The sequence below is a fragment of the Eptesicus fuscus genome, chromosome 2 (genome assembly GCF_027574615.1).
Source record: "Eptesicus fuscus isolate TK198812 chromosome 2, DD_ASM_mEF_20220401, whole genome shotgun sequence".
NCBI lineage: Eukaryota > Metazoa > Chordata > Mammalia > Chiroptera > Vespertilionidae > Eptesicus > Eptesicus fuscus.
In genome coordinates this window covers 116,559,456-116,587,180 of record NC_072474.1, presented here as the reverse complement: position 1 = coordinate 116,587,180, position 27,725 = coordinate 116,559,456, and the positions used below count along the sequence as shown (strand labels likewise).

Genomic DNA, 27,725 nt, shown 5'->3' with positions numbered 1-27,725 from the left:
GGCCCACGGGCAGGGCGGGCCTGGGGTGTCTGGGTGCCATCCTTGCCCAGCTCAGGGGCGGGCTCCAGCTTGAGCTCCCCTGACCATTTGCGAGCGAATGAACCCCAAGCCTTGCTCGTGTTTAAGTGGCTGCTCCGTGCAGGCCTGGAATCCGTCCCTCCCGCCTCAGCGTCAGGAGGGGCTCTGACCGGCTCGAGGGCCCCTGCTCTGAGAAGGTGTGTGAGGGCCGGGGCTGGGGCCACCACGGCAGGGGAAGGCTGCCTGGAGGAGGTGGCTCTGGGTAGGTCTGGCAGGAGGCCAGCGCCTCTAGGTCACGTGAGTGACGTGGGTGGGCGCGTGGGGTCCTGCCCACCTCCCCGAGCTTTCGCTGCGGAGTCCAGAGCGCAGGCCGAGCCTCCCCTCCATGGTGTTGCCCTGGGGTCCAGTCCCGACCAGGACCCCCCTCTCCCTCTCCCGGAGCCATTGGGGTTGTGTCTGCCCTGCCTGTGGCCTCTGCCGGGCCAGGACCCTGTCTGGACCCTCCACCCCCTTAAGGGACCCAAAGGCTAGAGCCTGGCCCGCAGGTGTGGCTGCGCCGGTGCGCTGTCCGGACCTGGAGTGCCCGTCCACAGGGGGGACCCTGCAGGCAGCACCCCAGTGGCCCCCAACACCCTGGTCATCAGGCCACACTGGGAGAGGAGGCGGGAGGATGGCCGCCCCCTGGTGGCCATTAGGGGCTGTAGCAGGGCCCCGGGGCCACGGAAAGGAGAGGGAAGGACCCCCCAATCCTGCCCCACCCACGTGGCCTTCATCACCTTCTTCAGAGATCATAACACTAACAGCCTTTCCTTTCACGTGCCCCCACCCCCTCCAGGGCCACACAGCCAGCTGGGGGGTGGCTGCCCACCTGTGGTTTCCCAGGGGTGTGGGCGGGGCCGGAGAGCTGGCTGGACCTGGGCATGTCTGTGGGGACTGATGAGCCACCAATAGGGGCAGGCAGAAGGGACCCCTCCAGGGGCCAGGGAGTGTGGGGTGTGTGCACTGAGCTGAGCGGCAGTGGGAGGGGTGCGCCGGTTGGGGCTCCCCCGTTCTACCCCAGGGCGGCCCCCTCACAGCCAGGCATGGTGGCTCTCTGCCCTCCTCCCCCACCTCTGAGCCGCCTTGGAGAGGGAGCTCTGGTGCTCCCTGCCAGGCCCTTCATCTTGGTGACCTGCCCCCTGGGGTCCTGAGTCCCTGGGGGTGGGGGTGGGGGTGGGGGTGGGCAGCCAGGCCCAGCCCCCCTCCTCCCCCACCCCACCTCCATTACTGGAAGCGGAAGGAGGGTGCTGGACAGCATGCTGGCCTCTCCCAGGCCTGGGTGCAGCCCAGAGCAGGGTGAGGTGGGCAGTCCAGCCCAGCGTGCCGGCTCCTGGCGGCCCGCCTTCCTCCTGCTGCCAGACCAGTGCCCGATGCGGGTGGATGTCCCCGGAGCTGAGTCCCCGGAAGTGGCCCCAGGCTCTCGGCCTCCTCAGCACAGGGTGCTGCTCCCTGAGGGCTGTTGTGGGGAGTGGAGGGGAAGCGCTCAGAAAGCAGGGACAAGAAGGTGATGGTGGTGACGATGGGGAAACTGAGGCCCAGGAGGCCGACCTGCTCCGGCTGCCAGGCTGGCTTGCAGGGCTGATCCCTGCCCCCACCCAGGCCTCTCAGTCCTGACCTCCCTGCGGGTGACCGTAGGCCTCGTCGATCCTTCCTTAGACGCACCCCTCTGCACCCCAGGTCCTGGCTCTGCCCCTGGGTGGGCCAGCCTGGCAGAGGGCGGAGTGACCGCCGCCCCCTGGGGCAGTGGAGCGCTGGAGCCCTCAAAGGATGAGTGGGGGGTGGGGGGCCACCCTCCTCCTGGGGCGGGTGGGGAGGAAGCCAGTCCTGCCCTTGGATTGTCCCCAGAGCCCAGAGCCCCCCAGCGCCCTGAGCGAGAGAAAGGCGTCCGTGTTCACGGGCAACGAGGGGTCTGCAGTCCGTAAATAGATTTATGGAAATGGTGTCGAATTACAGCATTTAGAAAATAAAAATAATCTCCATACAGAACAGTCACTCCGTCATAGACTCTCCCTCCCACGGACGCCGCCGTGCGTGTCCACGCCAGGCGGTAACCGGGTTTCTCCTATAAAAGAAGCAGTAGGTGTGTCTCTCTCTAAAAATAAAGCTGCAACCCTCTTTGCAACGTGAAGCCTGAGATTTAGCCTGAGGAGTCCTGCTGGGCCCCGCCCCGGCGGAGGAGGTGGGCCCGGGTCCCAGGGGTGCGGGAAGCGGTGGCGGCAGCCGAGGGGGCGGGCCCCGTGGTCCTTGGCTGCCTGGGAGCCCCGGCCTAAGGCCCGGAACCTGTCGGTGGGTCTCCACAGCCCCTCCCACCCGCAGTGGATGGGTGGGCAGGCAGCACGGGCAGGGCGCGCCCACAGGACCACCGGGCACAGTGAGCCCTGTGCTGCTCAGCAAGGCCCCGAGGGGCGGGCACGGGTGTGCGGGGGGGGGGGGCGGGGGGGTGAGATAGGTCCCGGCTCTGGGCACTGGTTTGGCAAGCGCGTGGGGAGGCCTGCGGGGCACGGAGGCCCGGCCCTCTCCTGCCGTGTCCACCATCGCTGCGTTAGCCCCCGGCGCTGAGGCCGCCCAGCGGCTCCCCGAGCAGGCCTCCTGCTGCGGCCCAGCCTCCAGGCGGCAGCTCAGCGGGGCAGGTGGGCGCGGAGGAGAGGCCACCCTGCCCGGGCAGCCCTGGTGCCCCAGGGTCCCCCTCCCGTTGGCCCTGCAGGCGGGGAGCCAGCGTGGCCGGGACGGAGGTGCAGGATGTTCTGCAAGTCTCCGCGGCAACAGCCTGATGAATGCGGTCGACACGCTCCAGACCGTGTGCGGGGAGCGCGGGGCCTTCCTGGGAGTCCTCTCGGGCTCGGGCGGGTCCGGGAGTGCCTGGTGCCGGGTCAGACGCCCGCCTTGTCGCTGTAGAAGGGCGTCACGTGGAACACGTAGCAGTGCGTGCACACGCGGACAGCCTTCACCTGCCCGTAGCGGGGCAGCGGGGCCGAGTGCGAGGAGCAGCGGGAGCAGAAGATCTGGAAGGTGGGCGGGGGGGGGGGGCAGTGAGCTGGGAGGGTCCCCAGCGCCCACCTGTGCCGCACCCTGACCTTGGCCCCACAGGGAGAGCACCCAGAGGACAGTGTCAGAGCCTGAGCGCCCGGCCTCCTGAACATCCTCCCACCGGCCAGGCCGGCGTGAGTGGGCGGGGCCTTCAGGAAAACCTGGGACAGGTCGGGGCTCCAGGAGGCCGGGTTCATGGGGAGTCCCAGGCCCCACACCAGGCGCTGCAGGCTCCTGTTTAGACCCCCTGTCCCTCCCGCCCTCGCCCCCTGTTCCCAGCTCTGAAGCAGCAGGGAGGGGACAGGGCACCATCCAGACCCCGAGGGCCAAGTGCCCGCGTCCATGCCCTGAGTCAGAGCAGGGCCGGCGCAGGGTCCCGCGGCCCGGGGGGCTGGCTGGGGCGCGGCCCACCTTCCCGCAGCTGCGGCAGTGGTGCTTCCTGCGGATGACGGTGAAGGGCGCCTTGCAGGCGGTGCAGAGGCTGCAGGCCTCGTCCGGGACCCACTCGGGCGGGTCTGTGACAAGAGGGGGGCGTCAGGCACAGGGAGCCACGCAGCCACGACAAGGGGGGGCGGGGGGCGGAGGTGGGTGTGCAGGAGCCCCTGGCCCCGTGGCCGGCAGCCCCCGCCCCCTTGTCTCCGTCCACCCTGGAGGCATCCCTGGCTGTGGTTTCGGGAAACGGGTGGCCCCCTGTGGCGGTCAGTCTGCGCAGCTGCGGGCAGGGCCTGGGGTCAGACCCAGCCTCCCCTGGATCGCCCTCTCCCATTCTCAGGGGCTCTGAAATGTGGGAAGCAGCTTGTACAACAAGGCGGTCACTTCCATCATCCCAGGGGCCGCCATGTTCCAGGCCGAAGGGAGCGCGACACCCAGAGGGGGGCGTCACCTCCGTCGCGCCGGCCACAGAGGTGCTCAGAGGTCCCGTCCACCCTGCCGACCCCAGGCCCCCCAGCGCCTCCAATAACACCCAGGGCACCTCGCCTCCCTCTGGCCTCTCCTTACGGCCATCCTCCCGGATCCCCTCAGCTCGCCCACACCACAGGGTCGGTTCTCCCGCTTGCCCCCGACACCCCGTCCAACGCCTGCGGGACCCAGCGAAGCCCTGGACGCGCCCGGGGCCGCGGGGCCACGCTGGGCCGGCCTCCAGCTCGGGCAGATGAGAGCACCCCCCGGGCACCTCAGGGTCCCGAGGACTTCCTGGCCTGGCCCGCCCCGGCCCTGCCCGAGCCGCCCGCCCCTCCTCACCCCCCGGCCCTGCCCGAGCCGCCCGCCCCTCCTCACCCGCAGCCTCGGGGTGCACCTGTCCCCAGGCAGCGCGGGAGAGGCCCTGAGCTGGGACCCGCGGTCAGCCGGGCAGCCAGGCCGCAAGGAGGGTGTGACCCGTGGCCTATCGCAGGGTCAGCTTCCGCCTCCTGGGCTCCGGCCACTGTGACCCTGCCCAGGCCTAACTGCTCTCACCTCCCGGCACCTCCAGACTCCGGGGGCCACATGCCCCCCAGGCCTCGGGGTCCTCCCCAGTGCCCTAACCGCCCGATGCTCCTTCCCTGACCAGCAGCCACCCGCCTCCAGCTGCCACCTCCAGGCTAGTGGGGGAGCAGGGGTCCCCGACCTCCAGGCTAGTGGGGGGCAGGGTCCCCGACCTCCAGGCTTCGGTCGGGGACAGAGGAAGTGTCAGACGAGCCAGCACTCCACACACCTTCCAGGTCTCCGTCCCGGGTCTTGGCTGCCAGTTCGGAGGACGACGGGGTCTCCTGGCACAGGGCGCAGTCCTCCAAGGCCGCGCCCCGCAGGGTCTGGGTCACTGGAAGAGAAGTGACGGCTGGGTCCACGCTCCGTCGCCGTGCCCGGCCGGGGCAGCGTGGAGGGGCCGTCTCTGCCAGGGCGGGAGTGCGGCTTCTGGGCGCCCCGCTCCTGGGCGCCGGGCCCCGGTGAGCAGGCGGCAGGGCCTGGCGGAGGGCACTCACCCTTCCGTAGCTTGTCCTTGTCGTCCATCTCCGGCTTGGTGGCCATGACCTCGAAGAGGGTCTTGAGAATACTTCTCAGGTCGCTGGCGTAGTTGGTCTGCAGCTGGTCAGCCACCCCTGGGGAGGGGGCAGGGGGAGGCGGTGGGTGGCCGCCTGGGCACCGCCTGCTGCAGCTGGTCAGGGCGAAGCAGCCGGCAGCCGGCGCGTCTTTGGCGGAGGCAGGAGCTCGGGTACGTCTCCTCCTTCGGGCCACCGCCCCCCGCCGGGCAGCCCCGGCCCCTCACTGAGGGGATCTCAGAGCCCGAACCGCGCCCACCCTGCTCGCGGTCACGGCCACGCGGCACCCGGACGTGCCCTCCCCACGCAAACAGCGCTGCCCCAAATACTGTGACTGCCGGGCCGCAGCCGGGATTCCGCGGGGCGGGGCGGGGGGGGGGGGGGGGCTGCAGGTGGACTGAACTGGAGGTGGAGCCCGGCGCCCGGCTCCTCTGCGCCCCCAGCCCCCAGCCGCTTCCGGCGGGAAACGCGTCCCCACCCCTCGGCAGGGGCTCCCTCCTTCCAGACACGGGGTGGACTCAGCCTCTCCCAGTGACCAGCAAGCAGCTCTTTAGGGGGCCCCCGGGCTGCGCTCAGCAAAGCCGGGAGGAGCGGTGCGCACCCCCAGAGTAGACGCCCTGTGACTGCAGCCGAGCTCCCGGGGCCTCCCGGCGTGCGCTGTGCTGAGCGCCTGCCAGGCACCGCCTCCTCAGCCATCACACCCACCGGGAGCCCAGCCAGGGTGGCCCAGGGGTGAGCGTCGACCTATGCACTAGGAGGTCAGGGTTCGATTCCCAGTCAGGGCACATGCCCAGGTTGTGGGCTCCATCCCCAGTGGGGGGCATGCAGGAGGCAGCTGATCCATGATTCTCTCTCATCATGGATGTTTCTATCTCTCTCCCTCTCCCTTCCTCTCTGAAATCAATAAAAATATATTTAGCCCTGGCCGGTTTGGCTCAGTGGATAGAACGTCAGCCTGCAGACTACAGGGTCGCGGGTTTGATTCTGGTCAAGGGCATGTGCCTTGGTTGTGGGCACATCCCCAGTGGGGGTTGTGCAGGAGGCAGCTGGTCGATGTTTCTCTCTCATCGATGTTTCTGACTCTCTATCCCTCTCCCTTTCTCCCTGTGGAAAATCAGTAGAATACATTTAAAAAATAAATAAATAATAATAATATATTTTAAAAAACACAAAACACCATGGGGTCCATTCTGGCAGGTGAGTGAACTGAAGCTCAGAGTCCCCCAGGCCCTCGTGGTCCCACCTGGGAGCGGGGGTGGAGGGGGGCGCCTGGCTCAGGCTGTGCCCCTGGGGCCCCTGGCAATGATTCCTGGGCTCATGGCCCCCGGCTCCCCGCTGTGCTGGCTCCTGCCTCTTCCCTGCAGCCGGGGCAGACGGGGCAGACGGGGCACCGGAGGGTGTGGGGGGCAGAGCCCGCTGCAGGACAGGCACTCCCTAAGCCCCTCCCCCGGGCGGGTGGGGAGGGCATGGGGGGACCCCACACTGTATGATGCTGAACCACATGGGTTTGCACTCATTTAAAACACACAAAACTAAAGGAACCCGTGAAAAAGGCGCCCTTTGCTCTCGCCCTCTCTGAACCCCCTGGGGGACAAAACAGCCCCCCTCTGTGAGCCATGGAAGAAGGAAAGACTAACTAGTCAGGACGCACAGAACCCCGGGGGCCGCCGAGGGGCCGTCACGGGGGACCCTGACCTCGAACCAAGCCTGCTCTCTGCTGGGCGCGGGGCGATGACAAGACAGAGCGGGGCCCGCGGACAGGGCCGGGCACCCCTGCACCCCGACATCAGCCAGCACCCCCAACATCATCGCGTCATCGTCAGGATTTCACCCGCAGCTGACCTCGGCCCCCACGGCCACTGGCTGTCCCCCAAAGCACCGCCCGCGCCCGCCAGCCCACCCGGCCCGGCCACACGCGGCACCTGAGATGCAGACAAACAGGCGATGGATCAGGTCGTGGCTGCCATGGAACCGGGACCGCATCTTCTCTCTCGTGGCCACGGGCGCCGCCTCCGGCATGGCCTTGTCCGAGGAGCGGGCCCCGGCCGCGGAGCCCCTGCGCAGAGAAGCAGACACAGGGTGTGGGCGGGCGGCGGGCGGCGGGCGGCTCTCGGCCCCGGCTCTGTCCTGGGTGCGCCGCGGGAGAACGGAGGAGAGGAAACAGGTCTGTGGGGGCCAGGGGGCTGGGTGGTTTGGCAATCGACACAGGAGGCTGCGAGTGGCCACACGGCCCGGCCGGCGGGCTCCGTGGTTGGGCATCGATCTATGAACCGGGAGGTCACGGTTCGGTTCCCAGTCAGGGCACAGGCCCGGTTTGCGGGCTCGATCCCCAGTCTGGGGCGGGCGGGGGGGGGGAGGGGCGTGCAGGAGGCAGCTGATCAATGATTCTCTCATCACTGATGTTTCTGTCTCTCTCTCCCTCGCCCTTCCTCTCGGAAATCAATGAAAATACTTCTTTTAAAGAAAGAACACACAGGTGTTGGTGAAGACGCGGAGAAATCAGAACCCTCGGACCTCCTGGGGCGGGAGGCGGGAGCCAACGGGCAGCCCCTTCGGAGGCCAGCCCAGCAGGTCCCGGTGCCGTGAGCCCGCAAGTCCCCCTGAGGCGTGCAGCCACGGGACTGGAAACACAGGCTCACACGAACATGTGTCCACGCGTGTCACAGCCCCGGAGCAGACACAGCCCCCGGCCCACAGTCTCAGTGGGAGGACAATGAGGCCAGCAAGGACGAGGCTCTGACCCCCCCACACACACACACAACGAGGAGAGCCCCGCCACCAGGGCCTGTGCAAGCCCCTGGCCCTGCAGAGCCTGGGGCGGCACAGGGGGCGCCACAGGACGGGCGCGGCTGTGGCCCGGTTCCTGGGGGCACAGCCGGGACCTCAGTCCTGTGCGCGCCCGGCTCCGGGAAGGCCCCCGGCATCGTCCCGGGACCTCATCCTAGCGCAGATGCAGTGCGTGCGCATCTAGAAAGCTAGGGGGTGCAGACACGCCGCGGCACACGCGTGTGTGCGTTTATAAATAGATGTGTCGTCGCGTGGGCCGAGGACCGTGCCGCGTTCCGGCGCCACGCCTGCTGCTGCTTTTAAAAGCTCTGAACAGAAGGTTCGACGGCTGGCGGGCCAGAGCACAGGGACGTGGCTGAGGGTGCAGCCGGCTCCTGCCGCACCGGCACCCGGCATGCAGCACCTAACCTTCCCCCCCCCGCCCCCCCCCCCGCCCCCGGCTCTGCCTCGGAGGGTGAGAGGAGACACCCTGCTTCAGGGCAGCAGCTGCTCGGACAGGAATCCTCTGCTCCCGAGGGATGGAGGAGGAGGACCCTGGGGCTGCGGCTGCCCTGGTGCCTGCCCCTCCGCCACCCCCCCCCCAGGACTACCAGTGCTTACCAAGCACACTCGCTCCCGCTCAAAGCCCTGCCTCCACCCCGGACGGTGGGGTGCCCTGGTGCCCCAAGGAGCCGGGAGTCGGGCAGGAAGTGGGTGGGCAGGACTGGGGGGATGCGGCCCTCCTTGGGGACTCGGGGGGAGCGGACAGCACTGGAGCCGCCCCAGCAGGGTGTCCACGTGTCCCACAGGGCGACCGGGCTGGGGACGGACCCTCTCCGAGGAGCCTGCTGCCTCACGCCCGGGGAGCTGGGCTGGATGGCCATCGGCACATCTTTGTGGCCGCGCTGGGCGGGGCGGAGGTCGGCTGCAGGGCATGGCAGGGCGGGGGGAGAGTCAAGGACGTGAGGGACTGGACATGAGCCCCGATGGCCCCTCCCTCACTCCAGGGCGCCCCCCGAGGCCAGCTGCCTTCCAGGCCTGGTGCCCTTGGAGGGTGAGTGTGCTTCCCCAGCCAAGGCCCCAGTCCCATCCCTGAGCCTAAGGGGCTCGTGTGCAGGCAGGAGACTGGAGGTCGGCCCGGGGTCCTGCAGGAGGCCCGAAAACCGGGGCCAGAGAGATGGGAGGGTCCCCCAGCCCGGGGCTCTGAGCCTGTTTCCGAACCTGCGAGGCGGGGGCCACAAGGGAAAGGCTGCCGGGGGTGCCACGCGGCCACGGCTCCGCAAAGGCAGCAGGCAGGACCGACCGCGGTGACGGCGTGTGGCAGCGACGAGGAGGGGATGGGGGCCAGGGCGGGGCTGGAGTGAGCACAAGAGACGGGAAGGGCAGGGGCACGTCCCTGGCTCAGCGGGCGGGAGGGGAAGTCAGGAGATGGACCATGCATATCCACTCTTCCACTCACGGCACAGGAAATGGGCAGTGGAACAAACCTACAGCTGGTATTCACACGGGACTTGCAGCTAAAACCCTTCCCACCAAGAGGACTCCAGGCCCCTGGGAAAGGCTCCCTGATGTTTCAGGCAGAAATGATGCCAATGCCACACGAGCTCTTCGGGAACACGGAAGACGTGGGACTCTCCCAACACACTGCAGGGTCTCAGCACGCCTCTCTGATACCCAGGCCCGAGAGAGGCATTCCGAGAAAACAACTGTCCCCGTGCCCCACAGTCACATGCAAAATTCTCCACAACATTTTGGCAGATCGAAGCCGACATATATGAAAAGGATAATACTTCATGGCCGGGAGGGTCACCCCAGGAATGCAAGGGCGGCTTAATCTCTGAATATCAATCAGTGGAATGTACCCCATGACAGACTGAAAAAGAAGAGCTGCCTGATCATCCCCAAAGTTAAAGAAGAACTGGAGAAGATCTGCCATATATGTAATAATTCCAGGAGGAAGGGAGAGGGAGAGAGAGAGAAACACCAATGATGAGAGAGAGTCATGGATCGGCGGCCTCCTGCATGACCCCGACTGGGGATTGAGCCCGCAACCTGCGCATGTGCCCTTGACTGGAATTGAACACCCAGGACCCTTCAGTCCGCAGGGCAACGCTCTGTCCACTGAGCCACACCAGCTAGGGGCGACGTCTGCTCTTATGAAATACTCACCAAACGGAATAGAAGAGAAACCCTGAACTTGAGGAAGGCACCTATGGGAAGCCAACGGCCCGCATCACACGCGTGGAAGCTACTGCGTGCTTTCCCCGAGACCGGGAGCAGGGCAAACACGCTGCGTGGCGCTTCTACGCAGCATTGCCCCGGGAATCCTCGCCAGCGCAAAAGCGCAAGACAAAGGAGCAAAGGACCTCCGATCAGAAAGCAGTGACACTGGCTGCATTCACAGATGACATGTTCATCTATGTAGGAAACGTTACAAGAAGAAAGAACAGCTACATAGCTAACACCGTGCGTTTATCAAGGTTGCAGGAGACAAGATCAATATAAGAAATTAGTTATGTTTCTATACATTAGCAATAAACAACTGGAAATTTAAATTATAAAACGGTACCGGTTATAATAGCGTCAAGAAATAGAAAATACTTAAGGATAAATATGACAAAAGGTGTGTGCAACGTCTACAATAAAAACTATAAAACTTTGCTGAGAGAAAAACCCAAATAATCGCTTCTCGGCCTTTTGGCTAAGATCAAGTGTAGTATCTGTTCTTATCAGTTTAATATCTGATACGTCCTCTGCCCGAGGACAATATATTAAATGGGTTTTTGAAGCTGGGAGTTGGAATAGGAGCTTGCTCCGTCCACTCCATGCATCGACCCGGTATCGCAGCACCTCCGGGAACGGTGTACACACACACACACACACACACACAACCCAACAAAACAAAACAAAACAAAACCTAAATAAATGGAGAGATATACTGTGTCCATGAATTGGAAAGCTCAATATTATTAAGTTATTAATTTTACCAAAATTGATGTATAGATTCAACATAATGCCAATAAAATTCCTAACAGGTTATGGAAGGAAGGAAGGAAGGAAGGAAGGAAGGAAGGGAAGGAAGGGAGGAAGGAGGGAAAGAAGAAAGGAAGGAGGGAAGGAGGAAGGAAGGAGGGAAGGAAGGAAGGAGGAAGGAAGGAGGGAAAGAAGGAGGGAGGAAGGAAGGAGGGAAGGAGGAAGGAAGGAGGGAAGGAAGGAAGGAAAGGAAGGAAGGAAGGAAGGAAGGAAGGAAGGAAGGAAGGAAGGGAGGAAGGAAGGAATTGACAACCTGGCTCTAAAACTCACATGTGACACACAAGACGCAGAAGAGCCAAACTCGTTTGAAAAGGAGGAGAAGCACCGGGGACTCGCACGGCCGCACTGATGGCTCGTTATGAAGCCACCACACTCTGGACGGCGCGGCACTGCTGTCGATACAGACAAAACACCAGGGGGACAGGCTCCAGAGCCCCGAAATCAACCCAAACGGTTTCTGCCAAAGGGCAAAGGCAACCCAGCGGAGAGAGGGTGGTCTTTCTAGCAAGTGGGCTGGACTCAGTGCAAAGCAAAATGCACCTCAGAGCCACTCCTCCCACCGTGAGCAAACATGAACTCGGAATGGACCGCAGACCTGAAAGCGTGAAACCCCGGGAAGAAAACAGGGGTCTGTTTTAGATATGACACCACAATCCACAGACGGTGATAAAACGGGCTCCTTCCATAAACGAGTCCTCCTGGGTGAGGACAAGCCCGGACTGGAGGGAAGGTCGTCAAGTTCCATCTGAGAAAGGGCTGCACCCAGAAGAACCCCCAAAACTCAGCGTGCAAACCAACGGAAAGAAACAGCACGAGATTTGAACAGACGGCGAGTGGCAACCCTCAGTAATGGTGGTGATGATGGCCAGCACCAACCCTGAGTGATGATGATGGTGAAGCAAGTACCAATGGCTGAGTAATGGTGATGGCTGAGGAACAGCCCTGAGTGACGGCGGTAAGGACTGAGTACCAATGGCTGAGTAATGGTGGTGGGGCAGCGAGTAGCAATCCCGAGTAATGGTGGTAATGAGAGCGAGTAATAATCCCGAGTAATGGTGGTGATGGCTGAGGAACAGCCCTGAGTGACGGTGGCTGAGTAACAGCGTCCAGTAGCAACAGTGAGCAGTGCGGTCTGCAACGGGCTGAGACAAGAGGTGAGGTAAGAAACGACACGCACGGCCTCAGCTCTCCAGATGCCGTGGTGCTGGGGACTGTAGCCCATTTCACAGACGGCAAAACGGAGGCTGAGGGAGGTTGTTGACCGGCCCCAGGTCCGACAGCCAGTCCACGGCGCCCTTTATCCCCTGGGCCCGCCCTCCCGCTGCACTCGCAGGTGCTCCCCACACAGGGGCGACGTCCCCAGCGCCCACTCTGCACCCTCAGGCTCCGGGAGGGAGGAGCTCGCGGCCAGAGCGCGGCACCGTTAGGGCAGAAGCTCAGAAGCCTGCGCCACGGAGCCCTTCCCGGTTCCCGCCATTCTGTCTGTTAGGTCCCGAAGGAGGAACGCACGAGGCCGGAATGGTGAGGGCTGACGAATCTATTCGCTCATCCGCACACCCGGTGGCTGAGCCTGGCTGGCAGCCCCAGAGACGGAGTCGGCGGCTTTTAAAGGACTCCGGGCCGGCTTTGCCTGGGCGGAGACTCCGCTGTGCAGGTCCGGATCCTGGGCCGTCCGGAGGGGAGAGAGTGGTCTCGGCAAGTGGGCTGTGGCCTAGGCAAGCGGCACGTCCGTGTGAAGTGGTCAGTTCCCGGGGGACGGGGGGGAGGGTTCAGTTGTCTGATCAAACCGAACGCTGTCCGAACCACAGCCAGGGAGCCCCCTCAGCCGAGCCAGTCTCGCTCTCTGATTGGTTGGAGCGGGTCCAGGAGACCAGACGGCCTGGGCCACAAGTTGGGGCGCGGAATGGGCGGGAAGCTCGGAGGGGGTAGGAGGTGAGGAGCGGGCCCCTGCCTCAGGGAGGAAGGCCGATGCCACGTGGTCAGCCAGGGGACAGGAGGCAGAGGGCCGGAGGCTGCCTCTGGGAACTGTACGTTTAATCCCACAGAGTAAAACCACGGGCGTCCGAAAACCAAACGCCATCAATAAATCAACGGAGGGCACCTGGGAGAGCGAGGCCAGAGCCGGCAACACGCCCAGCGGGGGGGAACCTGTTCAGGGCCACAAGGAAACCGGCACCCCAGCGGGACGGGGCGGGGAGCGGAGAACGGGCAGCGAGAGGAGGAGGAGGAGGAGGAGGAGGAGGAGGAGGAGGAGGAGGAGGAGGGGAGGAAGGGAAGGAGGAGGGGGAGGAGAGGGAGGAGAGGGAGGAGGGGGAGGAGGAGGGGGAGGAGGAGAGGAGGAGGAGGGGGAGAACGAGGAGGAGGGAAGAAGGAGAGGGAGGAGGAGGAGGAGGGGGAGGAGAAGGGGGGGGAGGAGGGGGGGGAGGGGGAGGAGGAGGGGGAGGGGGAGGGGGAGGAGGAGGAGGGGGAGGAGAAGGAGGGGGAGGAGGAGGGGGAGGGGGAGGAGGAGGGGGAGGGGGAGGGGGAGGAGGAGGAGGGGGGAGGAGGAGGAGGGGGAGGAGGAGGAGGAGGAGGGGGAGGAGGAGGGGGGAGGAGGAGGGGGGAGGAGGAGGAGGAGGAGGAGGGTAGGAGGAGGGGAGGGGGGGGGGAGGGGGAGGGGGAGGAGGAGGAGGGGGAGGGGGAGGGGGAGGAGGGGGAGGGGGAGGGGGGAGGAGAAGGAGGAGGAGGGGGAGGAGGAGGAGGGGGAGGAGGGGGAGGAGAAGGAGGGGGAGGAGGGGGAGGAGAAGGAGGAGGAGGAGCGGGAGGAGGGGGAGGGGGAGGAGGAGGGGGAGGGGGAGGAGGGGGAGGGGGAGGAGGGGGGAGGAGGAGGAGGGGGAGGAGGAGGAGGAGGGGGAGGAGAAGGAGGAGGGGGAGGAGAAGGAGGAGGGGGAGGGAAGGAAGGGGAGGAGAAGGAGGAGGAGGAGGGGGAGGAGGGGGAGGAGGAGGGGGAGGAGGAGGAGGAGGGGGAGGAGGAGGGCAGCTCAGCGCACGAAGTACAGCCTGGCAGGAGGCGTCTCTGCTCTTGAGCTGGGAGACCCAGGGGGCGAAGGGCCGCAGCCGGTCAGGCCCCAAGGAGCCCCACAGCAGGGCCGAGCGTCGGGACGCCGGGGCGTTGCTGTGCGTGTCCTGCCCCAGCGCTGGTGCCACAGAAACAACCCGGACACGGAGCCAGAGGGGAGCGTGGCCACGCGGCTCATGCAACGTGGGAAATACGGAGCCGGGAAAGGGCGGCACGAAGAGCCGGAGTCCGGACGCCAGGAGACAGGGCTGTGGAGGAGCGACGGTGAAGTGTTCGGTGAGAAAGGAAGAAACTGCCCATGGACTGGGATGGTTTATTTCCCTCCTTCGTGCTCATTCACGTCTCCCTACGTCTCCAGTGCACGGGGCCACGTTAGAATCAGGAGAGTGCGCGGCGTTACTTCTGAAGAAGGCAGAGGCTGGGAGCACACGTTAGCAGGACGTCCAGGGAAAGGCAGACGCACTCGAGACAGACGGACTTCCGTTCCCAGAAAAGGGACAACTCAGCGGGCTCTGAGTACGGAAGGTTCTGGATAATGAGGCGAGTCTACACAGGACGACAGGGTTTTAAAAAACGCAACTTTTCCCAAAGAGGCTGATCTGTGACCCTGAAAAGGTGAGAAAGAAGCTGCAAGAATCGCTGAGGACATTGGTTCCGGTTCTGCCGGGACCCTGGGCAGCGGCGCTGGTGGGACCGGCCAGCGGGGAGCACGGGGTGCAGGTCGGGCCGGCGAAATGCCGTCGGCGGGCTCTCTGGCTGGACCCTCCTCCAGGGCCCGGGCAGCCGGCCTTCCGCCCGGGGCCGTGCTCGCTCGGCCGGGAAAACACGCCCGGTGCTGCTCTTAGAGCGAGCAGACCGTCCCAGGCCTCTCCTTCACGCACCGTCTCCAGGTGTGGCCCGGGTCCGAGGGGCCCCTGAGGGCAGACCGTCCCGGGCCTCTCCTTCACGCACCGTCTCCAGGTGTGGCCCGGGTCCGAGGGGCCCCCGAGGGCAGGGCGGCCCGCTGTTCCCTCCCTGGGCACACACTGCGGGGCCACAGGAGGGTCCAATCGGGGCGACGCTGGTCCCGCAGGGGTGCGTGAGCACAACGCCACGGGCACAGCTCTCCGGCCTGTCTCTCCATCTGCCAGGCGGGGTGACCAGCTGCACCGCCCCGGCGGCCGCTGCCGTCACCTAATGCCAACCAGGTCCCGGCGTCTCGCCGTCTGAATTCTGTGAACTTCCTGCCTGAATGTTGTGGCTGGACAGAGGCCGATGGATCTTTCATGCTTGTCTTAGCCATGCTGCGCTGTCCCCTGCGCCCCGCGTTCCATCAGGCTCCCCGAGGTCGGCGCCCCGCCTGGTGGCTGGCTGGGTGGGTGGGTCTCCAGGAGTCAGCCTGGTCTGAATGAGCCTCGCTCCCCGGAGCGCCAGGCCCGTGGGCGGGACAGCGCCACCTGCCGGCCGGCTTCCCCGACGCAGCGCTGGGCCCGCTGTCCAAGGTCCTGACCCAGGCGCAGGCTGTCCTGGTCAGCCGGCCGCCTACCACATTCTTCCTCCCTCGGACCCCGCACCTTCTGGAAATCCTGGAGGACGGGACGTCTCCTGAGGCCTTCCTGCGGTTCTCTGTGCGGTTCTCTTCCTTTTCGCAGCTCAGCTTCGGCGGCGTGTGCGCTGAGCTGATGAGGCCTGGAAGCTGAGGCGTGACGTGAACGAGCCGTGTGCACGGCGGGACACGTCAGGAGAGCAGGAGGGGGCTGCAGACAGAGCAGGTGTCCTCTGGCTGTCACCTGAACACACAGCGGAAAAAGTGGGTGCAGGTCAGACTCCCCAATCCACTCTCTGAGCCCGTCAGAGAATGTGTGCTGTCTTCTGATCCGCCTTGCAGAAAGCGACACTTACCAATCAGCTCGGCCACGGGGCTGGGCCCTGAGGAAGAGCCGTCCAGGAGGCTGTGGACAGAAATCCGTCCCCCTGGGCCTGGCGGAGGCAGCTGGGCTCGCACCTCCCAAGTGGCTTATCACAGAGGACGCTGCCGGACGCTGCTCCCTGCGGCACCGCTCCTGGGCGCCGAGTCGGGGGCAACCCCAGGCCAGCAGCTGGCGTGCGTGACGCGGGTCCAGCCACACAGCGGGGTCCCAGGCAGCGGCAGTGACAGTGGGGACGTGTCTAGAAGCTGCCACAGCAGCCCCCAGGCTCGGCCGGGAGTGCAAGGCGAGAGGCGTGTGTGCAGGGTGAGGCGTGTGTGCAGGGTGAGGCCCTTTGCCACGAACAGGAGGGGAAGCAGGTGTGTGGGTGGTGTGGGTTCACGTACATCACGGCTTCTATTTTTAAACTTCAAGGAGAGACTATAAAAAAGTCAAACCTGTTACTGTCGGGCAAATGAGGTGAAGAGACTGAACTCTCTGGTTCTATCTTATCCCGCGGACCTGACGGGGAACCACGCAGACATTTCACCAAACTGATTACAAATGGAACCCAGGGCGAATGCACCGTCCACCATCTGCCGCCACGGGGAACAGGTGGGCCTGCTGCGGCGAACGGGGGGCTGGCTCAGGCAGCGACTTCAGGTGAGTCCCCGCGGACCAAAGACCTGCTGAAACAGCCTCCCAGGACCCCGGTGTTGGTGAGGACGTGGAGAAACGAACCCCGGCCAGGACGGTGGGCACGCTAACGGCAGCCACCGTGGCAAACGGGGACAGCACCTCAAAAAGCGGACCCACAGCCCTGGCCCGTGTGGCTCAGTGGGTTGGGCATGGTCCTGTGCACTGAAAGGTTGCCAGTTCCATTCCCTGTCGGGCACAGGCCTGGGTTGCGTTTTCGGTTCCCGGTCGGGGTGTGTATGGGAAGCAACCGATCGATGTTTCTCTCTCCCTCCCTCTCCCTTCCTCTCTCTCTCTAAAATCCATAAAAATATTTAAAAGAAGCTACACCATGTGGCCCAGCACTCCCACTCCTGGATATCAAAGCAAAGGAAACGGAAACATGACCACACACACACATGTACACAGGGCCTCCGCTGCCCCTCCACATCATCCATGAAGAACACCCTGCCCGCCGAAACCGGTGTGGCTCAGTGGATAGAGTGTCGTCCAGCGGACTGAAGGGTCCCAGGTTCGATTCCGGTCAAGGGCATGTACCTTGGTTGTGGGCACATCCCCAGTAGGGGAGTGTGCAGGAGGCAGCTGATCGATGTTTCTCTCTCATCGATGTTTCTAGCTCCCTATCCCTCTCCCTTCCTCTCTGTAAAAAATCAATAAAATATATTTAAAAAAAAAAAAAAAGAACACCCTGCCCTCCTCTCCTCCTCGTCGCTGCCCGACAACCGCAGCCTGAGGCCGGGGAGGCCTCCACCCGGGGCTGCCCTCGCTGCCCTTGGCCGGTGTGGCTCAGTGGTTGAGCATCGGCCTATGTATGAACCAGGAGACAGCGGTTCGATTCCGGTCAGGGCACGTGCCCAGGTTGCGTGCTTGATCCTCAGGGTGGGCATGCAGGAGGCAGCCGATTGGTGATTCTTTCTCATCAATGTTTCTATCTCTCCCTCCCTCTCCCTTCCTCCCTGGAATCAATAAAAAAACATTGTTTTTAAAACTTGTACACAGGTGTTCACAGCAGCATTATTCATAAAAGCCAAAAGAGGGGACTAGTGCACACACACACACATGCACACACACACGCACATACACACACTCATGCACACATGCACACACACACCTGGACAGACAGGTGGACAAACGAAAATTGGTCCATCCTCACATGGAATATTACGCACCATGAAAAGGAAGGAAGGGCTGGTGTTTGCTACAATGTCCATGGCCTTGAAATGGCCTTGAAAGCATGGCGCTCAGTAGGAAGCCAGACACCAGCATGGGACGGACCGTGGAGTCTCAGCGGGAAGGCAGGGGAGAGTGGGTGGATGGGAAGAGATCAACCAAAGAACTTGTATGTGTATATGCATCACCCCTGGGCACAGACATGGTGTAGGGAAGGCCTCGAGCAGGGGCGGGGCCGGGGCCGGGCGGGGGGCATGGGGGGAGAGGGGATATCTGTAACACTTTCAACAACAAAGATGCGTTTTTTAAAAACCAGACACCAGAGGTAACCTATTGTGTGATTCTGTTTATATGAAGTTTCCGGAACAGGCCAACCTATGGAGCCAGAAAGTAGATGAGTGGGTACCCAGGGCGGGGGAGGGGTGGTGAGTGACTGAGGCCCCACCCAGGAAAGGCAGTCGCGGGCACACGGGCCGTGAGGTCCAGCCGCAAACTTGGGGACTCGGCATGGAGGAGCGAGCAGCAGCGGCCCCAACACCACAGGGTCCCAGCCAGCTCCTCACACGTGTGCTGGGGGGACGAGGCCAGAAAGGAGGAGGCAGAGCACACAGCCCTGCACCCACAGACCCCGCCCCTGGTGTGGAGACCCCCTCTCCCGGTGGGGAGACCCCTCCCCTGGTGTGGAGACCCCTCCCCTGGTGTGGAGACCCCTCCCCTGGTGTGGAGACCCTCCCCTGGTGTGGAGACCCCCTCCCCGGTCCATCCTGCTGACCACCTCTCTGTACCCATCTCCCACGGCTCCTGACAGAGGGCCTCAGCCGGCCTCCAGGCTGAGCACCCCCCGCAGCACCCACTGGTGGTCACGGCCGAGGCCAGGTGGGCACCCTGCAGGCAGGTCCTAGTGAGAGACCAGCCCGTGGTGACACCACGGCCCCGTGGGAACCACCTGGCGAACCCCGCTCCTCCTCTGCCCCCTGTCAAGGCTGGAGGGGCATGGCTGCCGATCTGCCTTGTCTGGGTAAGCCGGGGTGAGGGGCGCCAGGAACCAAGACACCTGGAGTCTGAGGAGGTGCCAGGTGCAGGTCCCATGGGCCAGGGCCCCGGGGAGAGGAGCACCTGGGAGGGAGGGCAGCGCCCGGAGCACCTCCTGAGGATCTGGGTGGTCTCAGCACTCGGGGGCCCGGGGCCCACACCTCCCTGAGGGTCGGTGCGGCCCACGGGGGCCGAGTGGCCGTGTGGTTGGTCAGGTGGGCACCCTCGGGGCAGCAGAGACAAAGCCACGCCCATCGCCACCGTCCAGCCCACCCACACGCTGGTCACACCAGGGCCAGGATGGGCCACGCCGTGGACGGGCGGCCCCGGGCTGGGCCCTGCCACCTCCTGAGAGGCCTGCACCCTCAGGGCCCAACGGGGACGTCTGGGCGGCTGTCCCCACCGTGCCCAGGAGGCCTGATCGAGCTGCTGCACGTCCTGCAGCATCGCGGCCCCTGCCGCCCCCACACCTGCCCCCCACACCCCCACGTCCTGCAGCGTCGCGGCCCCTGCCGCCCCCACACCCGCCCCCCACACCCCCACGTCCTGCAGCGTCGCGGCCCCTGCCGCCCCCACACCCGCCCCCCCTCGAGGGCGCATGGAAATACCTCGACAGAGAATCGGCCCACACACGCCCCCGGTGCAGTCAGAGGGTGAGCCCAGGGGCCAGAGCTCTTACCTGGGGCCCGACAGGCTGCGGCTCCCCTCCCCGGCCCCGGAGGGCTGTCCACCGTCCGGCTGTCTGGCCTCGGGCTCCTGCTGACCGCCGTCGCCGCCGCCCTGCAGCCTGTCTGCCGCGTCCACCGCGGGCCCTGAGGGGAGTGCCAGGCACTTGCTGGGAGCAGGGGCTCCGGGCTCCTGCGGGTCAGGGGTGTCTTCTGCGGGCAGGGGGGCCGGGGGGCCCGCGGGCAGTGCCTCCAGGGCAGGCTGGGCCTCCTCCGGCCGCTCAGCCCCGCCCTTGGCCGCGCCGGAGCCGACACAGGAGGTGCCGATGACGCCCGGGCGGCACTTGTCCGGCAGGCTCTCGGCGGCCTCCTCCCCGCCGCCCCTGCAGCCCGCGCAGCACACGCAGGAGTTGAGGAGGCAGCTGGTGGCGGCGGCGCTGAGTTTGTGGGGGCCGCCCTCCGTCCCCTCAGCCGCGGTCTCCGACGGGGAGGCACCGGTTCCGGGCGCTTCCGGGGCAGAGACGGCGCAGTCCAGGGAGGCAGGCGATTTGGGGTTGAAGATGACCGTGGCCGAGAGCTTCATGCCCCCCGTCCGGTGGGCGATCATCTCGGCGGTCTCCGCGTCGTCCGCCGTCGCCTCCCAGCCGTCCGGGGGCGGCGGGGCGTCCAGGCAGCGGCAGGAGTTGGGGCCCGACGCCCACGCCTTGTCCCCGTCCGGAACGTTGTTGTTATCGCTCACGTCTCCCTCTTCCTTCGAGGTGGCGGGCACGCTGGCCCCGGCCTCCCTGCCCGGCTCTCTCCCCCGGGAGTCAGCGCGGGGGCCGCCCGGCCACACAGAGGGGCTGCCCGGGGCCTCCGCTGCCCCCTCCACGTCGTCCATGAAGAACACCCTGCCCTCCTCCTCGTCGCTGCCCGACGGCCGCAGCCCGCGGCCCGGGGAGGCCTCCACCCGGGGGCTGCCCTCGCTGCCCGGCCGGCGTGCGGGGGACTGGCAGGCGCTGGGGGGGGACAGCAGGGAGGACATGGCGTCCCCGGCCCGGTGCACCATGCGGCTCAGCTGCTCCAGCTCCTGGTCGTCGTACTGCATGGAGCAGGCCAGTTCGGCCTCCAGGTCCTTGGCCTTGGCCGGGAGCAGCTCCTCGGGCGGGAGGGGCGCAGGGAAGGCGGGCGCCAGGGCCGGGGGCACCGGCACGTCCGTGCGGAGGGGGAACTCCACGTCGTGGGAAATGCAGAGGTTCCGTTCCAGCGTGTGCAGCTCGTCCTCGGTCAGGGTCTGCAGCAAATCCCTACGAGGGACCAGACACCGGTGAGGCCCACGGCCACCGGCCTCCGCCAAGAGTGGGCGCGGTGCCGCCTGCCAGGGCCCGCAGGGAGGCAGCGGGCACCCATCGCTCGCAATTCAGTTCACGCGCACACGTTTCCTCCACGATAATGCGAGGCACCGGCTCCCGCGGGGGCGGCTTCCTTCTTTTATTTTGTTTAAATATATTTCTATTTTTAAATATGTTTTTATTGATCTCAGAGAGGAAGGGAGAGGGAGAGAGAGACAGAAACATCAATGATGAGAGAGAATCATGGGTCGGCTGCCTCCTGCACGCCCCCACGCTGGGGATCCAGCCCACAACCCGGGCATGTGCCCTGACAGGGAATCGAACTGTGACCTCTTAGTTTCTAGGTCAAATCTCAACCACTGAGCCAGGCCGGCCGCCAGCCAGGCAGTTTCCTTCTTAACAACCAGGTTCTGAAACCTCTTGTGGAAACAAGAGAGCCTGGTCCGGGGGATGTGCCAATCACAGGAATGAAAACATCTCGGAGTGACGAGCCAGGTGCCGGCTTCCATACAGCTTCCTCCTCCTGTTCCTCAACTGCTCTGAGCCCGGCCTGTGTGCTGGGCCCGGGGCACGGGCACCAAGACAGGCCTGGCCCCGGCCCTGGAAGATGCAGAAAACAAACATTTATGTGAGTGCTGACTGAACCACAATAGGGACAACTGCAGCCAAGGAAAACAGGGCACCTGGCTCAGCCTGGGGAGGCTTCCTGGAGGAAGGGGCACTGCCCCAGAGACCAGGAGGCGGAGTGACTTTCCTGGGGTGAGCAGCTGCTCTGTGCGGGGAGAAGCGCGGGCCAGCCTGGGTCCGGGTCCCACAGTGAACACTCCAGGGCCTTCACGGAGGAGCACACGGAAAAGCGCGCCTCGCCGTCGGCCAGCGTGCTGAGCAGTTAGCATCGAACCGGGAACCAAGAGTCCCAGTTCAATTCCCAGTCAGAGCACCTGCCTGGCTGCGGGCTCGATCCCCAGAGGGGGTGCGGGAGGCAGCCGATCCATGATCCTCTCTCATCACTGATGTTTCTCTTCTCTCTCTCTCTCTCTCTCTCTCTTTTTTAATCCTCACCCGAGGATATTTTTCCATTGATTTTTAGAGTAGAAGAGGGAAAGACAGAGAGAAGCATCGGTGTGAGAGAAAGACATCGATTGGTTGCCTCCTGCACGTGCGCTGGCCAGGGCCCAGGCTGGGGAGACAGATGCCTGCAACTGAGGTACATGCTCTTGACCGTAATTCCGGAATCGAACCCGGGACCCTTCGGTCCGCAGGTCGACGCTTTATGCACTGAGCCAAACTGGCGAGGGCTCATCACCGACGTTTCTCTCTCTCTCTTTCCCTCTCCCTTCCTCTCTCTAAATCAACAGAAACATATTTTTTAAAAAAGAGTGCCTCGCCCTGGCCGGTTTGGCTCAGTGGATAGAGCATTGGTCTGTGGACTCAAGGGTCCTGGGTTCGATTCCGGTCGGGGGCACATGCCTGGTTGCGGGCTTGATCCCCAGTAGGGTGCGTGCAGGAGGCAGCCAATCAATGATTCCCTCTCATTGTTGATGTTTCTCACTCTTCCTCTCTGAAATCAATAAAAATATATATTTTAAAAAAATAAAAAAATAAAAATAAAAAGTAATAAAAACGAGTGCCTCTCCGAACGGCGCAGCTTGAGCTGCGCACCGCGGGACACCCGTCTCACAGCCTGTCCCGCAGGCCAGGCCCCCACAGGGCCTGAGACCGGCACACGGGCCGAGCGCGACCTCCGCCGGCAGTGACGCCGATGGTCTCCAGGCACAACGGCCACCGCAAAGAACCTGGTCCCGCGGGAAGGACCGGCTCAAGCTACAAAGGGCCCTCGAGGCCATGAACCCGCCCCGGAGACCAAGGCCGAGGTCCCCGCACCCCGTGTGAGCAGAAGAGGACCAGGGACCGCCCCCCAGTGTGCGGGCGGGAGGCTGGGGGGACGGCCGACGCCCACCCCCTCCCCTCCGCACCTTATCTTCCGCAGCAGCGTGTGGAAGGGCCGGAACAGCTCGGACATGTCCTCCGCCTTGCGGTCCAAGTTTAGGGGTCCGTCCGCGTAGACCACGAGGCCGCTGCATTCAAGACACAAAAGCCAGCCCGGCTCCAGGCCCCCAGCTGCCGGGGGCGCCAGACGCACCGGGGCCTCCACGGCCACCCCACACTCAGCACAGCTCGTGCTTCACCTCAAGACCCAATCTTCTTTTTTTTTTTTTTTTTAACACTAGAGGCCGGGTGCACAAAATTTGTGCAGTTCGGGTCCCCAGCCTGGCCTGTGATCAGGGCCGACCAGGTTCCCCGCCTCCCTGCCTCCTCCTTCCCTCGCTCCCTCAGCGCCCCGCCACTGCAGCTAGTCGCCCGCCATATTCCGCGCCGCCCCCTGGTGGTCAGCGCCCGTCATAGCCAGCAATCAAACTCCCTGTTGAACTTCCTAGGGGACAATTTGCATATTAGCCTTTTATCATATAGGATATTTTTATTGATATCAGAGAGGAAGGGAGAGGGAGAGAGAGAGAAACACCAATGAGGAGAGAGAATCATTGATTGGCTGCCTCCTGGCCGCCCCCACTGGGGTTGAGCCTGCAACCCGGGCATGTGCCCTTGACTGGAATCGAACCATGACTTCCTAGTTCATAGGTCAATGCTCAACCACTGAGCCACACCAGCCGGGTGAGACCAAGTCTTAAATAAGTTTAGAGAAAAGCAATGAGAACTGTCGCTCAAACTGTCCTGTTCTGATAATGGTCACTCGAGGGACCATCAGATAACCACCACCTGAGCGGCATGTCGCCGCGGCGACCACGTCCGTCAGCACGAGACTGTCCCTGAGCCCCGCTCCTGGGAAACGGACACCCCCAGAGTTTGTGACAACGAGACCCAAAGCCATCTACCCCCAGAGCCAAGCAGAAGCAGCCGCCCTGGGGGGTGAGCACCATTTATCAGCACCCGGAGGAGCCGCCGGACGGGACGGCCCTGCCCGGTTCCTGCCGGAGGATCGTCCGGGCGGAGCGACACTCACCACACGATGGCCAGCCTGGGGATGGTGAACATGAGGGCGGGCTCGTAGTCGTCAATCATGTCCTGGGTCAGGTACCCGCAGTCCAGGGCCCTGGCCGAGGGGCACAGTGAGGAGGGCAGGGCCTGGGTCAGACCCGCGTCCACGCTGGGCGGACAGTCGGAAGGGGACGCGTGCGCCCCAAGCCCTCGCAGGGGTGGGCGGGGCGGCCTGCGCTGACTCCCCTCCCCCTGCCCATCCCAGTGACGCAAGTCAGAGCATCTCTCCTGTGGGTGATGTGAAATGACGTGAAATGCCTCTCGACAGGCCAACGCCGACCACTCCGTCTTTGAAAAGTCACGGCTTAGGAGGCGACATTGTGGTTTCACAGCTCGCCTCGCAGCAGGGCCCTCACACAGAGGCCCTCCAGGCTCCGTCAGCCCCAGGCCATTCGGAGCCTCACACCCCAAGGCACCAGCTGACGAGATCTGCCCCCAAACCGTGCGGGACCTGAAACCCAGCCAGGGCCCCCTCCTGCCTGGGGGGTAAGGAGGAGGGTGGGGAGGAGGGGAAGAAGGGACGGGTGGGGGCATGGAGGTGAGGAGGTGAGGCCCTCAGGTGGAGGGGGGAGAAGAGGGGGAGGGGAGGAGGGGGGTGAGGAGGAGCGTGGGGAGGAACAGGAGGAGGGGACGGGTGGGGGCATGGAGGTGAGGGGGTGAGGCCCTCAGGTGGAGGGGGGAGGAGGGGGAGGAGGGACGGGTGGGGGCATGGAGGTGAGGGGGTGAGGCCCTCAGGTGGAGGGGGGAGGAGCGGGAGGCGGGACGGGTGGGGGCATGGAGGTGAGGAGGTGAGGCCCTCAGGTGGAGGGGGGGAGGAGCGGGAGGAGGGACGGGTGGGGGCATGGAGGTGAGGGGGTGAGGCCCTCAGGTGGAGGGGGGAGGAGCGGGAGGAGGGACGGGTGGGGACATGGAGGTGAGGAGGTGAGGCCCTCAGGTGGAGGGGGGAGGAGGGGGAGGAGGGACGGGTGGGGGCATGGAGGTGAGGGGGTGAGGCCCTCAGGTGGAGGGGGGAGGAGCGGGAGGAGGGACGGGTGGGGACATGGAGGTGAGGAGGTGAGGCCCTCAGGTGGAGGGGGGAGGAGCGGGAGGAGGGACGGGTGGGGGCATGGAGGTGAGGAGGTGAGGCCCTCAGGTGGAGGGGGGAGGAGGGGGAGGAGGGACGGGTGGGGGCATGGAGGTGAGGGGGTGAGGCCCTCAGGTGGAGGGGGGAGGAGCGGGAGGAGGGACGGGTGGGGACATGGAGGTGAGGAGGTGAGGCCCTCAGGTGGAGGGGGGAGGAGGGGGAGGAGGGACGGGTGGGGGCATGGAGGTGAGGAGGTGAGGCCCTCAGGTGGAGGGTGGGGAGGAGCGGGAGGAGGGACGGGTGGGGACATGGAGGTGAGGGGGTGAGGCCCTCAGGTGGAGGGGGGAGGAGGGGGAGGAGGGACGGGTGGGGGCATGGAGTGAGGAGGTGAGGCCCTCAGGTGGAGGGGGAGGGCGGGAGGAGGAGGGGGTCAGCTCCCGGAGTCTGTGCAGCGCTGTCCTGTGGGTGAGTTTTCTGTCCGTGAACTTCAGCGGCAGGATCTGCCCGCCGGCCCAGAGGGAGACAGGGCGGGGCTGAGGGACGAGGCTGCAGCCCTGAGGAGCGGCCTCTCGGGACTGCCCACCCCGGGAACAAGGACAAGGGAGGGGACGGCCTGGCCCTGTCCTGCGGGGCATCCCTGGGACGAGGCGGGTGCCCCCCACCCAGCTGCCCCGCCCCAGGCCGCGGGGGGCCCTCGGGCCACGGTGGCTCACCGCTCCACCGTCTCGCAGAACAGCACGATGACCTCCTGCTGCACGTAGTACTCCCGGGGCGACTTCACGGGCACCATGGCCGAGACGTAGCTGCAACACGGGGAGAGTGAGCGGGGCTGCCGGGCGTCGCAGATGGACCCAATCCCGCCCTACCCACGTCCGCGATGAGTAAGGCACAGCCGCCAGCGTGACCCCGTCGGGTCAGAGCTGCTCTGGGTCAGGCCCCTTCCGGCGCCTCCTGGGGCCGCACCCCCCCTCTCGGCCCTGCCCGTCCTGAGCTGTCACTGCTCACCTCCCTGGCGTCCCCTTCCCGTCCCCGCCTGGCCAGCCCTGACCAGTGAGCAAGGGGAGAAGGAGGGGAGGGAGGGAGGGTAGGGAGGGAGGGAGGGAGGAAGGGAGGGTAGGAAGGAGGGAAGGTAGGAAGGAGGGAGGGAGGGAGGGAGGGAGGGTAGGAGGGAGGGAGGGAGGGTAGGAAGGACGGAGGGAGAGAGGAAGACATTTGCCCGGGCAAATGCTCCCGGGCCTAACCACAGGCACATCTGGGCGCCAGGGGAGCACAGCAGGTGGGACGGCTGAGAAGACAGGAAAAGGCGATGGCCCTCAGCCACTGCCCGGATGAGACCATTTTTCCTGCCGGAGTCGCTGCCTCTAGCTTTCTGTGGCTGTGAAAGCTGGTCTGAGGCCAGAGAATCAGCCTCAGCCTTCCCTCTTCCGGGAGGAGGGCGGGTTCCCTTCGGGAATCCTCAGCCAGCGATGCCGTGTTGTTGGCCAGGGCCCCCATGGTGAGCGCCGGGGCTGCTCTCCCTGCCCAGCCTGGGGGGGGGGTGCGGCCTCACAGCGGGCCCCCTCCAGGCGCTCGGAGCCCTTCCCCACACCTAGGCCCTGACCCCACACCTAGGCCCTGTCCCCACACCGAGGCCCTGACCCCACACCTAGGCCCTGTCCCCACGCCTAGGCCCTGACCCCACACCTAGGCCCTGTCCCCACACCTAGGCCCTGACCCCACACCTAGGCCCTGTCCCCACGCCGAGGCCCTGACCCCACACCTAGGCCCTGACCCCACGCCTAGGCCCTGACCCCACGCCGAGGCCCTGACCCCACGCCGAGGCCCTGACCCCACGCCGAGGCCCTGACCCCACGCCTAGGCCCTGACCCCACGCCGAGGCCCTGACCCCACGCCGAGGCCCTGACCCCACGCCTAGGCCCTGTCCCCACGCCTAGGCCCTGACCCCACACCTAGGCCCTGTCCCCACGCCTAGGCCCTGTCCCCACGCCGAGGCCCTGACCCCACGCCTAGGCCCTGACCCCACGCCTAGGCCCTGTCCCCACACCTAGGCCCTGACCCCACGCCTAGGCCCTGTCCCCACGCCGAGGCCCTGTCCCCACGCCTAGGCCCTGACCCCACGCCGAGGCCGTGACCCCACACCTAGGCCCTGACCCCACGCCTAGGCCCTGGCTCCACTCCTAGGCCCTGACCCCACGCTGAGGCCGTGACCCCACACCTAGGCCCTGACCCCACGCCTAGGCCCTGTCCCCACACCTAGGCCCTGACCCCACGCCGAGGCCCTGTCCCCACGCCGAGGCCCTGACCCCACGCCGAGGCCCTGACCCCACGCCTAGGCCGTGACCCCACGCCTAGGCCCTGTCCCCACGCCGAGGCCCTGTCCCCACGCCGAGGCCCTGACCCCACGCCGAGGCCCTGTCCCCACACCTAGGCCCTGACCCCACGCCTAGGCCCTGGCTCCACTCCTAGGCCCTGACCCCACACCTAGGCCCTGACCCCACACCTAGGCCCTGTCCCCACGCCTAGGCCCTGGCCCCACGCCTAGGCCCTGACCCCACGCCGAGGCCCTGACCCCACGCCGAGGCCCTGTCCCCACACCTAGGCCGTGACCCCACGCCGAGGCCCTGGCCCCACGCCTACAGCACACGCGTGGCCGCAAGGTCACCTCAGCTCGAACTCCGCGAACAGGACGTCGAAGTGCCTCAGGGCCTCCCTCATCTTCTCCGTGTAGGTGTTGAGGTCCCGTAGCGCCTGGTCGCGGAGGGCGCCCCGCACGTCCTCCAGGCTGCGGGTCAGCTCCTTGGCCAGCGGCCGCATGGCCATGCTCTCCAGCTCCCGGTTCATGATGATGGAGCCGGCGGCCAGGCAC

At 65.3% G+C, this 27,725-nt stretch overlaps 1 protein-coding gene and 1 non-coding gene across 2 annotated transcripts in view; one reads left to right on the top strand and one right to left on the bottom strand.

The window, feature by feature from the left end:
• Positions 1-2,927: 2,927 nt before the first annotated feature.
• The window catches only part of ZFYVE28 (zinc finger FYVE-type containing 28), a 45,286-nt gene continuing 20,488 nt past the window's right edge, over positions 2,928-27,725 (bottom strand). The window contains exons 4-13 of the mRNA XM_054724270.1: positions 27,522-27,724; positions 25,573-25,662; positions 23,762-23,851; positions 22,716-22,817; positions 19,423-20,694; positions 7,025-7,158; positions 5,046-5,162; positions 4,778-4,882; positions 3,496-3,599; positions 2,928-3,059 (exon numbers count right to left, since the gene is read on the bottom strand). Coding sequence (XP_054580245.1) covers positions 2,928-3,059; positions 3,496-3,599; positions 4,778-4,882; positions 5,046-5,162; positions 7,025-7,158; positions 19,423-20,694; positions 22,716-22,817; positions 23,762-23,851; positions 25,573-25,662; positions 27,522-27,724 — 2,349 coding nt within the window. The remainder of the gene's footprint in view (positions 3,060-3,495; positions 3,600-4,777; positions 4,883-5,045; positions 5,163-7,024; positions 7,159-19,422; positions 20,695-22,715; positions 22,818-23,761; positions 23,852-25,572; positions 25,663-27,521; position 27,725) is intronic.
• Positions 10,550-10,740, top strand: LOC114234922 (U2 spliceosomal RNA). The gene has a single exon (XR_003621103.2). It is a non-coding gene; the product is annotated as a U2 spliceosomal RNA (small nuclear RNA).